Source organism: Triturus cristatus, chromosome 5_2 (assembly GCF_964204655.1).
Source record: "Triturus cristatus chromosome 5_2, aTriCri1.1, whole genome shotgun sequence".
NCBI classification, from domain to species: Eukaryota; Metazoa; Chordata; class Amphibia; order Caudata; family Salamandridae; genus Triturus; species Triturus cristatus.
The window spans coordinates 983219817-983232935 of record NC_140588.1 but is presented as its reverse complement, the minus strand read 5'-3'; the positions used below and the strand labels follow the sequence as shown (position 1 = coordinate 983232935).

General features: G+C 45.3%; 1 protein-coding gene across 1 annotated transcript in view; it reads right to left on the bottom strand.

The window, feature by feature from the left end:
* The window catches only part of MAGT1 (magnesium transporter 1), a 143918-nt gene that overhangs the window by 89712 nt on the left and 41087 nt on the right, over positions 1–13119 (bottom strand). The window contains exon 4 of the mRNA XM_085608234.1: positions 6086–6226. Within this exon, the coding sequence (XP_085464360.1) occupies positions 6086–6226 (141 nt within the window). The remainder of the gene's footprint in view (positions 1–6085; positions 6227–13119) is intronic.

Here is a 13119-nt window from a genome sequence, read left to right as displayed (position 1 = left end):
ATTGCATATCCAGGCAACCTTTCCATCCCTGGATCTCAAAACGTCTTGTCAACCTCTTGCAGGTCTCTACATCAAGCGTCACCCCTATACCCTGACACCAAACCACAGTGAAAAGCTAAGGACCGTCCGCCCAGACAAAAGATACATTTTCCTGCAAATGAAGAAGTGGGGAGTCCAGCAGAATTGTATACTGTAGGCCGAGGTAATGCACTTTTTTCCGCTTTCTACTGTAGGAAAGTAGGATCTGCTGCTTATAGTTACCCCCACGTTTTGCTTGATGTTGCACTGTTTTTGACTATTCTGACTGGGATCCTGCTAATCAGGATCCCAGTCTATCTGCTTTCTCCCTTAAATTGTTATGCCTGTACTTTGGTACACTCCAGATTGGATACTGGAGTACCCTTATCAGTTCCTAGTATATGGTACCAATGTACCCAGGGCATAGGTACCCCAGAGGCCTCCCACTTTTTTTTGTTTAAGTATCTTTATTGGTCTTTTCAAGTTTTTCCAGCATTCCATGATACATAACATAACAGAATGGCGAATAGAAGAAAGAGACAGTATTGTCAATTACAGATTACATTGTCGCAACAATACTGTTATGGAGTAACTACTCGCAGTTCAGCAGATCGTGTCCCGATGTGTTACAGCACACAAAGTTATCCTCAAGAGGGTGTCCCCCATGGAGTTTCCGTGATTTCCTGACCTGCATTCCTCCCCACATTGCTCAGTCGCCCATGAGGAAAGAAGCATTTAATCAGAGTAATAAAGGGGAGAAAAGGGTGCCAATTCTGCATTATAGCATTTCCTGCAACGTTAAAGTCACCCATGGCTAATCGCCAACCCCAGAGGCCTCCCATGAGCTGAAGCATGTATTATGCCACCCATGAGAGGGCATGCAAAATGGAACTATAGGTCTGCTTCTGCAACCTGTGTAAGCTGGTGCTTGCACCACTTTAGATATAGTTTCACTATATCTATAGGTCACTACATTTAAAAACCTATAAGTTACCCCTACAGCAGGCCTTAACAATTATGAAGGCAGGGTGCTGGGTTTTACGTGAGAGGGTGCTCCTGTATGAGCAGAGCCCCTCTGCAGCCTTCAGAGACCGTTCTTCCGGGTTGTCGGTGACTCAGCCGGACATATAGGTAAAGGTGCATTATAACCTTGCGGTAAATGCTATCTAAAAAACGGTTGCATAGAAAGATATCGTATTTGGTGTCAAACACCTTGGAATCATACCTCCACACCGGTGTGGGAGGTATGATTGCACCCTTCTGAAGCAAGGTTCGTGGGGTCACTGGTCTAGCGGGTGCCTGCCTTCTCAACCCGGTCAGCACAAAATGGATGCGGCCGACCAGAGACACATTTCTGCCCACCTGCTGCTGAATCAAGCTTGAGCAGAGTAAGGCAGCACAATAGGCATCCTGTCACAGGGAGGTGTGACCACCTCCCAGAAAGGATTTAGTGTATTGGGGCTGGGTGGGTGCACTCTGAGAATGCTTGAAAGTCTGCACTTGGGGCACATTTGGTGTCCCTGTGCATAGTCCAGCTCAAACCAGTTCTGGGAGCCGTTGGCTCCTGCTCTGGCGCGAAACAGGACAAAGAACATGGGTGTAACCACCCCTCTGTCCTGACCTTCCCTTAGGAGGGTCCCCTGAATCTGTCCAACCCTCTCCTGTGGGTACAAAAGGGTTTACCTGACTGTATCTCTTTAGATTTTACGTGGACAAGATTCTACAAGAAGAAACCACTGACCTTCGACCGTCTGGACAATCTGGACTTTGCTGGAATTTGACTGGGCCCCGACTTAGTCTCCCTCTCCGTCCAAAGCTTTGCCTGTGCCCTTGCTCTATACTGGCTTTGTGCAGGACCTGTGGTGCACTAAGGACAACTGAAGAATCTCTATTGGGGTGAAGGAGTCACTCTTGCATTCGCAGGCACCTCAATGCAACTCAACAGTCTGCTGCTCCCGAACTCCTGCAGACTCTGAAGACTCCAACAACACAGGTGGTGGGTTCCGAAGGTCCCCGATGTTGATCTGCCCTCTCAGCAAGTTTTAGGCCAGTCTCCCTCGTGGGGACTGCATAACCAGAACCCCTGTGCACCGTGTCTATTTGCGAGTGCATATGCTTGTTGGCGATTCCCGAGCTTGTGCATTGGACTCCGTGTAGTCCTGACCCTGAGCAGTATTTCCACCAAAGGACTCCTGCCCCCTTGCACCGAGTGCTCCGTGGGCTGGTACCTTGTGATCTTGCTCGAGGTCCCCTCGCGACTCCTGGTCATTCGGCCTGTGGGTCATCTCGAATTCTGTTGGGCTTTCCTAGTTGCTCCAGACGTGCCCCGGCTCCCCATTGCTTGGTGAGTCCCCTGGACCTTGCTGGTCCACACAGACCTGCTGAACCTTCCTGCGAGTGTTGCTTTTGCCAAGGCTTGTGATTGAACCCTCAGATAGCCCTTGGGCTAGTCCAGTGGTCCTCGCACCCAAACCTCATACCCAGGGTGGTAAGAGAGAAATTAGGTTTTGTGTGGACTACAGGGAGCTCAATGCAGCCACTAGGACTGATGCTTACCCTATTCCTAGGGCAGAAGAGCTCATTGATAATTTGGCCTCAGCCAAGTTCTTGAGCACATTTGACCTCACTGCTGGATCTTGGTGAATCAGACTAGCTGAGGATGCCAAACCCAAATCAGCATTTTCAACCTCTCCTGGTCCTCGTGGCTGCAGAGTCAAGCATCCCTTCTTCGCACCTGAAGCACCCAACGTCGGTGGACATTCATCTCCTGAGCCCCTGGTCACTCTGAAGAGACCCAGACTCTGTCCCCTCTGCTTTCAGGTTCCTTTCTTCCAGAATCCCGGCTGGGATTCCACAGGACCCTTTTCACCTTAACGGCAGCAGCACTTCTTCATAGCCCTCCATTAAGAACGACGGCGGTTTCCTACACCACTCCAGACCTATGCTCCCGGGTCCTCTGTAACTAGTAACTCTGGTACTACAGTATCCACAGGTGGGGCGGCTCGCCAACCTCTTAAGTTCCAAAGGGTTTCCTCTAAGTCCTCCTGAAAGGGTCCTTAAACTGTAAAATTGCAACTGCGACTTCCCCATAGAATTGTACGGAGCCCGCGGTCGTGTTAGCACACTGCACCCGTCCTCCTTGGGACCCTATCTATTCACCTTGGGTGGTCCCTTCGGGGTCACAGCGATTCTACGTGCTCCAGACCTTGTCTTGACCCGAGTCAAGGTTGTTATACCACCATTTTAGTATATGGTTTGGTTTCCCCCTGGAGCCCACAGTGTATTTGCTACTTACAACTGTTCTGTTAATCTCGTATTGTGTGCTTTGGTCCTATCCTCGGGTAGAGGATACTACAGAGTGTTATATTGATAAATACATAATTTTATATAACTACTGTGTGGTTCTCCTTTCATTTAGTTAATACAGGAGGTGATATTCTGGTAAACCAAGCTGCTTTACATTCCTTCAAGATTAAGCCTGTAAAGCTGCTCTCCACATCTACCACTAGGATAGCTTTCTAAAGGTTATATTTGACCTCATACATAAGTGTCGTTTGGACTGGTATAAGGTGCCCACTTTAATTAGTGGACAGCATATACCAGGCCAACTTCTCACATCTATTACATTACTTGTGTCTGACAAAGCTTGGCAAGGGTGGGTTTCTTCAGCCCAGGCAATTTGCTGTCAACCTTGCATCAGTTGCACCTTTCTTTAGCAATTAAGCTGCAACAGAGCTTCAGCTACCAAATCATTGTGTTACGTGTTGAAGGTTACTGTAAAGTTAATCATAATGTTTGGAAGATAGAAAAATTGTAGTTTTACCTACAATATTTTACTATTTCGCCAACCTCCCTTCATTTTGTGCACTGTCCCTTTTTCCGTAACCTAGAGCGCATTATAGGAGATCTCATCTGGCACAAAACCCATTGTAGAGTAGCACAACTCAAGCTTTGCCTACCCACAGACAGTGGTGGACTCAATGTTCCCAACTTCAAACAGTATTATTTAGCCTCCAAACTCTTAATGGGCGTTGCACTGGTTTTCAGGCACCAACTTGGCGGATACTGCAATGTTTCTTCCTTCTTGGTATCTGGAGAGAGTAGACTCAATGTTCCATCCACTCGCCAGGGCTCCGACACGGACATCCCCCACCGACATCCCCCTATTTCTAACTGCTTATTGAGGTTATCGTATAGACCGGTTTCTTACCTGCTCGATCAAGCCTTATATTCCAGCACTTCTCCTCCTTGGAATGCCGAGTGGGCGTGTACCCACATCCCACATAGTTGGAGCAGTGGCATGCAGCAGACTTACACCCTGTAGGCGACCTCTACCGTGATGGGACTTGCCTCTCCATAGAGGACTTACCGTCTGGCTCTGAACTCCTGCCTGGTCAATTCCTTTTTTCATGCTTCTGTTCTTGGGATACTGCATCAATCCTGATGAGAGATGCAAAAGGAACCCCCACCACATCTTGCCATCCATTATCTACATGTCTTGGGCAGGGGGGACACCAGACCCGATGGTTAGCAGATGCGATGCGCACACATACTGCTGTATCACCTGTCACACTGCGAAGACACCTGGACACAGATCTTGGTCGTGCATGCAGCGACAATTAATGGTGATTCATGCTGCCCTATCCCCTGCTAGTGTCCCGAAATACCCATTTCAAATTGAATCGATTTTACATCCTGCACTGGCCTTATTTAACCCTCCATAAAATAAAAAAGAAACTGCTATTTTAACCGCATGCCCCTGCTGTTCAACATATGACGTTGAAAAAGTGCACATGCTCTGGTCTTGCCTGTTACCTGCTGGCTACTGAAACAATGTCATCTCGCACTTGACACGGTGCACGGGATCTGCTCTAACATACCTGGGAGACGTACATCCTGGGACTCTATCGCTGGGTTAAGAAATAGAGAGCAGCAGCGCGAATTGCGATCCTCACCCTTCTATAAGCGAAAAGACTGATTACCTGTAGGTGGAAGCAGCAAAACCACCGACGTCCTCCGCATAGGTCCTTTCCATGCTGGCATGGGCTCAGGTGGAGAGCGCACGGTTACACTCCCATACATATCCGATTTCAGACTTGTGGGATGCCCTTTTAGACATATTTCACGAGGGTACACCAGTGGTCCCAGACTCCACCGGATAACTCATGTGGCACTCACCCTCTCTCTTCCACCACGCCTCCTCCGGGGGCATTGTGGATCGACTGACGCTTGGGTCTACATAGTTATTTACCGATACCATGCACAACGCCATCAGTCCCCCTTGGATTTATCACATCTGTGATATTTTACATTATACGTCCGAGTGAGTGTAGTTGCTAATTGGTTTATTTGTATGTTTATTGTTTGTGTACCCTAAATATTTTGGGGAATTGGTTTCAATACATATATGGATAGCAACTTACTACAATTTTTACATTTTAGTCTTCCAGCAGGACCAATCTATACGAACTTTGTATTACTGCTTGATACTTACTTGTTAGTATATCTGTGGCCTAACTGGAGGCCTATGCACGGTGAACTGCCCTGCGTTTTGATATTGTCGCATATTGATGTCTCATATGCATCTGTTCTTTTAGACATGGCGGTCTACTGCTCTTATTGTAGTACCTCGATATATGTATTGTCCTAGAATTGTGATGGTACACAACTAAAGAAAGTGGCAATAAAATCCATTAAAAATAAATAATGTTTGGGAGTTCGCAGAAAGCATGTCTGGCTGCATAACCATGCCCATTTGCTTTATTGTCCCAAGAACACAAAATGCATTCAATCAAAAACGGGGCTTTCTATAGACTGTTGGAGGCATCTTTTTCAAACCCGTCATGATCCAGCAAAAAAAAGGCTAGCCTTGTGCATGCCTAGCATCACCACCACAAAAGTAACAGGACCTTTTGCATGTCCCCAAATGGCAGGCTATTTTAATAATCTGATTGTGGAGTCCATTATGTAAAACAAGATAATTAGAACAAAATTATCTACACCTAAATCCTTTTGATGCATTTTAAAGTTAGTATCCCAGAAAGTAAAATATGATATTGGTACTTACATTGACATCGGTCCGATCAGCTATCCAGCGTGAAATCTGTTCTGCAGCAAATCCTCGCACCTGCAGCTCGTATGTGTCCCCCTTCTTGGGCTTCCCTTTTGCAGGAAAATGGATAAACGTTGGTGCTGAATTCATATTTAACTATGAAAAGATGGAAACAAATGGTCTAAATGTGCAGTAATCTTTCTCATTTCCTTCTGAACGCCACCATGCCAAAATAAAGGACTTATCGGTTCAACCATAGAAATAGTTTGAGACTAGGGAGAAAACAAAGTTACAAAGCGAAGATTACGATGGTTTAAGAATACTTTATTCTTGGGAACGAAACAAGTACCTGCTATCTGAAGCCCTACCCCGCAGAAAGATAACTCAATAGGCTTCTGGCCCATGTGTCACTATGAAACAAAGCTCCCCATTAGTTCCACAAACATCTACAGCTTCTTACATTAAAACTTGGTACACCAACTAAATCTATAATAATATAACAATGATATTAACACAGCGTGTCACTTTTATGATAACATGTCTCCCTCAACCCTTGTTATAAAAAGAAAGGAAAAACAATGATTTTGATATTAACAATAAAGTAGGGAATGTTTTTTGTTGCTGAAATTTTTAAGTTAAGGTTGTGAACCTAAAATACGGATTGTTCTAGGAATGAGGGGAAAAAAATGGCAAAAATAATGCAAAGAACTTAGTGCATACACATCAACCTGAAACATCTCAGGTGTGTGCATTTTCTTTGGTCATATGAATGATGAAGAAATGAACCTAATTACAGTCTATCGGAGGCACAACAAAAACAGGGACAAGACCCTAGACCCATCAATGCCGGTGTTCTTAACTTGAGGGAATACAGCTCAATCCTGAGGCCAGCAACCAAAATGGCTCCATCCAATTTGAAAACAAGAACATGCTGTTCCCAGATCACACCTAAGAAGTACAAGCAGAAAGGCAATGGTTTGACGGTGTAAAGCAGTGCTTCGCAAAAGAGACAAAGTGCATTATGCGGTTTCCTGCAAAAAGTTGTGGGTCTTGTCTGAAGGGAAAGCATGGTTCTTTATGATGCCACAAGAAACCTAGGAATGGCTGGAGGGATGGCGGAAAGTTGAAGGCAAAAAACAATGTGCTACACAAGGACCACAATAAGAGGATACACGGGAGGGAGCGGGGATTGGAGGTGTGTCCGGAGGGTTGTCAGGGAGTGTCACACCAGCCCAGAAGAATCTTGACTGGAGGACGGATACACCCAGGCATGATGTGACAAATGCATGAGGATGTCAAAGGCAGGAGGTAAACAACCAGACGCACCCAGAAATACTGTTCTCTCTCCTCTATGGATTCAGTAAGAGAACCATGAACATTGCCATGGTAAACATATAAAGATTTGAAGTTAGACATTGGGGGGGGGGGGGGGGTGGGGGGGGCAACAGTTACTTCATGCATTGGGAAAGCAGGTAGTTTTGAACTCGCAGCAAGAGGCAGTGGGGGGAAATTCAGGGTGAGCAGGCACATTTGTATTAGCAGGGACATAAGAAAAAGGTAGCAGAAGTGAAGCTAGAGGAAAGTACAGAAAAGACGGGCGATCGCCACATCGACGACGACAGAGGTTCAAGGGGAAGGCCATAATATAAAGACGTGGAAAGTTAACATGCTGGGCCATACCTGAACAGAGGGGTGGTAATGAGATTTCTGAACACACACAAACAAACCTGATATAGTACTCCTGCAGGAGATCCATTTAGTAGGCCATAAATGTGGGTTTCTGAGCAGCGGCAAATACAAGGACCTGGCCCACTCAATGTTTACATCCAACTCCCTGGGGAAGGGATGCTGTTGGAAGGGGTAGAGGGGACTGTCGGAATTATGCTCCATAATTTATTTCCATTACCTATAGGTCAAATTTGGACAGTTTTGGGGGGCTGCTACGCAGCTGTGAGTGGATTGAGAAAAACATTATGGTAGCTTCTCTGTATTTCCCCATTGTTTACAGAATAATAGTCTGCATTTAGAGACTGAAGTGAATAATACAGTTTCCGAATACACTCAATTATTTGGTGGGGGCAACCTAACAATGCAGAGTGGAGCTGGATTTTAGTCACCACAAACTATCAGACATGAATGGAAGATGAGGATTATACAACTTTCCAAAAGCCCTAGGGCTGATGGTTTTACAGAGGAAGGTACACCCTGACACACAACAGAACTCAGGTTTCTAACTGTATAAAATCATTCTCCAGACTCGACTACATTCTTGTGATACAGACGTAAGGAGGGGATATACAGGTGCACATATTGCTTGCCAAAGGAAATATCTGGTCATTCCCCACTAAACATTAGGCTTGAAACAGCAGCTGTCCAATGGGTTGGATACTGGACCCCAACCAGAAAATGTTCGACACAAATGACAGACCTGTTTTCATAGAAAATTAAGAAACAATGCAGTCGAGGTGACCATCTGGGCGGCATATAAAACGATCATTGGTGTTTATGCATATCCACCATTATAGAAAGACGTAGGAAAGGGCAACGGAGGTGCGAGACTTAGAGCATCAACTGGTGAAATGGGGACAGAGTAATTACAAGAGCCGGAGGTAGACCCTTCACAATGGGTAGCATTAGCTAGGATTATACATGGCTGGTGGAGAAGCAGGAGAGGGCACACTGTCAGGTGAACCAACATAGACTATAAGAAGGGGGAAACTATGCAGGCAAGCTTTTAGTACGGTTGACAGAAAGAGGAAAAAGTTAGAGATGGGTCAAAAGAAAAACTAGTGGGGTAGTGGAATCAGCAGAAGGGCTAACGCAGGCATTTGTAGAGCACATCGAACAGCTATATCAAACTAGATTGAGATGCTCAATTAAAGTTATGGGGAAATGTATGAGGGACATTACGGCCCGACCCTCCCCCTATCCCAGGAAGACAGGGAACGATTCCACTTTTATTTGCTGATCAAAGAACTTATATAAGCAATTAAGCAACTTAAAGGTGGGAAAACGCCAAGCCCAATTGTTTACCACCCGAGTTGTTTAAATGACTGAGTAGTAAGCTGGGAGGAGGGGCCTCTTACACGCATGTCATACAATGCTAGGAGAGAGGGGAGTCTAATACGACAGGTGGCCAATTGTCTCCACAACGTAACTGAGCACCAGTCAGGTTTTATGCCTCATAGATCCACGCACCACAATCTAATACACCTCCATGGCTGCCTGGCGAGACCAAATAAAAAAACAAAAGCCAGCAATGTTACTGGCTCAGGACACCGAAAAGGCATTTGACTCCCTGGAATGGCCTTATCTGCAGGTGGTCCTGAAGAAAATAGACTTCGGGCATGAGTTCCTGTCCTGGGTAGTGCTTTTGCATACCAATCAGACTGTGGGAGTTTGGGTTAAAAGGTACTATTAAATCAAGGGAGTTTCAACTGGGCTGGGCCACAATCTACGGATGCCCCCCTCCCCATTCCTGTCTGAGGAATGACAAAAACAGTTTAAGTTGACAGTCTCGGAAATGCAAATACATGCAGGTAAAACATGCACGGACTAAATACAAACACCAATTGTTGGCGACCCCCTTATATAAATACACCATCTTACAAATAAAGAGGACACTTAGAAATAACAGTCAAAACCATTGCTGTCAAATGCAGGTAGGAACTGGACACCAGGACTTTAGAGTAGTAAGACTTTGAGAGGGGAATTGAGGAGGGGGGGGGGGGAGGGGGGGTTAATACCCAAGTGAAGTGTGGCAATCAGAGCGAGATTCCAGTTCATGCAACTTAAAATACTACATTGTGCATATTATACAAGAATCAGATTGTTAAAATTGGGAAGGGCAGAAAATGATAGGTTCCATAGGGGAAGTGATCAAGCAGACATGCTGGTTCATACATGCGAGCGTCGCACCAAACTACTTTTGTGGCTAGGAACGGGAGTCAGAAGCAACTGTTTATTCTGTTGTTGAATCTGTGGTTCTAAATATACAGATTTTTTTTGAAAAACCAATCTGTTCGTTATTTACTGTTTATTAGCTGCCATATTACACTTTGAGACATTTGAAGGCACCATTTTGGTTAGCGCCCCATTGTTTCTGGGTCTCCTCTATTAAATGCGACCCTCTGTGCTGACACGCAGTTAGCGTCGCACAGAATCACTTTTGTGGTTGAGAACGGGAGTCAGAAGTAACTGTTTATTCTGTTGTTGAATATGTGGTGCTAAATTGACTGAATTTAAGGCAAGCCCGTCTGCGCCCATCCGTATCCAACCGGGGTTAGGAACCCTGGTTTTCCCCAAGTAAAATTAAATACTCTTCCATCCAACTCCTAGCTCTGCGGAGACCGTGCAATGAATAATGCTTACATTCTATTTGCTTAGCCAATGCTGATTTTTCTGGTACACAATGCTCTTTCAGTCCTCGCTCTGGACCAGGGATTCGACCAAAACCCAAGACTTTTCACTCTTATAAAATGTTTTTAATCAACTGCAGGTCACTATCAAAACACTCTTCTGAACTTTACTTTCATAGAAGAGTAACAACCTGACTCCATATTCTTAACAGAAACTTGGCTCCAGAAGGAAGAAGGAGTCCGGCCCGACCGTGTACAGACCCACCCCCCTCTCCCCCAACGTCACCCCCCCCCCCCTCCCAGAGTCGATTATATTCAGCAAAGAAATTGTGGAATTAAGAAGGGTCAAGGTATTGTTATTATTTTTAAAGACACCTGCAAATGCCTTATTAAACCCAATTTAGTTCCTCACAGCCAAAGTTTCACTTTTGCAATCACTATTTCTCCTATTTGCAACTTCTCAGGGATTTTTAAAAAAATGTTAACAGTTTTTTATTACAATCAAACTGCAGCAATAATGACATTACATAGACATCTTAGCAGGGGATATAAGCCTTTAGCATTACATTACGACCTGCAATCCATCAGGAGCACATAGGATTACACTCTATGAACAGCTTAACAGTTACTATGAGGTTTGTAACTATGTCCCTGGGTCAGGGAACACCACGTATTCTCATTGTTGCCCTGAGTCTATGCCATCAAATCCTCCCCCTCCAACACCGAGAGTCTCTCCCTCCTAAGTTCCACTGTGGGAGAAATGCAGATTTTACCCCTGTATTTGTTCCAGCGTCCCCACTTTTGATCCCATTTTCGTGGACATCCTCTTCCTTTAGCGGTACAAAAGGGGGTGGTGATGGACGGAGCATCAGAACCAATCAAACACTCACACCCAGTCAACAGATCTGGGTTTGATCCATCACCGTTCTTTAGCCCACTCTGCCACCCCAGTTCAGACATGGCCATATGCAAATCAGTCTGACCCTCTTCCTTTATACACTGTTTTCTCAGCAATCATGGCGTGGTCCATGTCTTTTGCCCAGTCCCGTAAATGTGGTATAGTGCCCACCCCCCACTTCTGGGCAATATTTCGTTTAGCTATACTCGACCCCATGGTGGCCCACGATGTTCAGCTTGTGCGAGGTCTGTTGCCTCCCAGATATTGAGGAGACAGTTTGGGAAATGGCTATATAGGTTTGTCACAAGTCCTTGTTAATTGTCGGGTCACGTCTATCCAGTATTGGTGTACGTGGGGGCATTCCCACAGGATGTGCATGAATGTACCAGTTTGATTACAATGTCAAAAGCAGAGTGCATCGGGTCTCCTACCTAACCTGAATAGCAGTGTGGCGTCAAAATATACCCGATGGAGAATCTTGAGCTGGACTAACCCAAGTCGCATCGGAACGGCCATCCCCCGGGGGGAGGTCAGTGCCTCCATCCAGTCCTCGTCAGCCATTTTCCCCAGGTCTACCTCCCAACTCGCCTGTAGCTTCCGCATTGGGTTGGTCCGGTTATTGATCAATAACTCTGGGATTTTAATATATATATATATAGACCACTAAGAAATTGCCGCCAATCTGGCCAGCACTTTCTCCAACTTCTCCCTATTAGGGGACTTTATTTTACATCTCGATGAACCATTGAGCCCCCAAGCCTCTTCAAGATTTATCAGCTATTACAAAAGTAATGGGCCCTAAACAATGTAAAGGACACTTACTTGAGCCTATCTTTTCTAATGATAAAAAAAATAAGAGTTTTGGACCATATTAGAAACTGCACTTCTCGCTGTGGTCGAGGAATCCAAGAGACTCCTCGATCAAGGAGGATCAGTTGCCATTATTTTTCTCCATCTGAGTTCTGTCTTTGATACGGTAAACTACGACATTCTTATAAGAAGACTCAGGAATATTGGGATTATAGGAAGCGCTATCACCTGGATACAGTCCTTCTTAGAAGGTAGAACCTTCCAGGTCTTTGAAGGAGTGAACATCTCCAACAGCTTGCCGCTTAGATGTGGAATGCCGCAGGGTTCGTCACTGAGCCCTACATTATTCAATGTATGCATGAGGCCTCTTGTGGATAGTGTTTGACCTTACGGGATCAATATAGTGACATATGCGGATGATACTAAACTGGTTCTCTCCTTGAATCATTCTCAGAACACTTTATCCTCCCTTGATTTAGGCTTAGAAATAGTGGCAAAATGGATGGAATATTCCGGTCTCAAGCTTAATGGATACAAAATAGAGCTGATGCTCTTGAGCAATAATACCCTTACCCCAAAGCTTGGATTGGCGTGGCCAAATTGCCTCGGTTCTGCTCCTACCCCATAGCCGATGATCAAAAGCCCTGGTAAGTGATTAGATAAATCCTTAAAATTTGACAATCAAGCGATGAAGTTAGCAACCACATGCTCTGGCATGCTTAGAATGCTTCGTAAAATTCTACCTCTGCTTCCTTTCACTGCTAGGAGACTGATAGTCCAGGCTCTGGTTCTTTCCCACCTAGACTACGGAAACTCCCTCTGTATAGGGGCACCAAAGAGGACTACAAATAATACAAAATTGTGCGGCTTGGATGCTGCTTAACAGTCCCAGAACCCAATCAGCCAACCAAGCACTGAATACCCTACATTGGCTCCCAATAACCGAAAAAATTAAATTTAAATCTCGATGCATTGCTCACAAG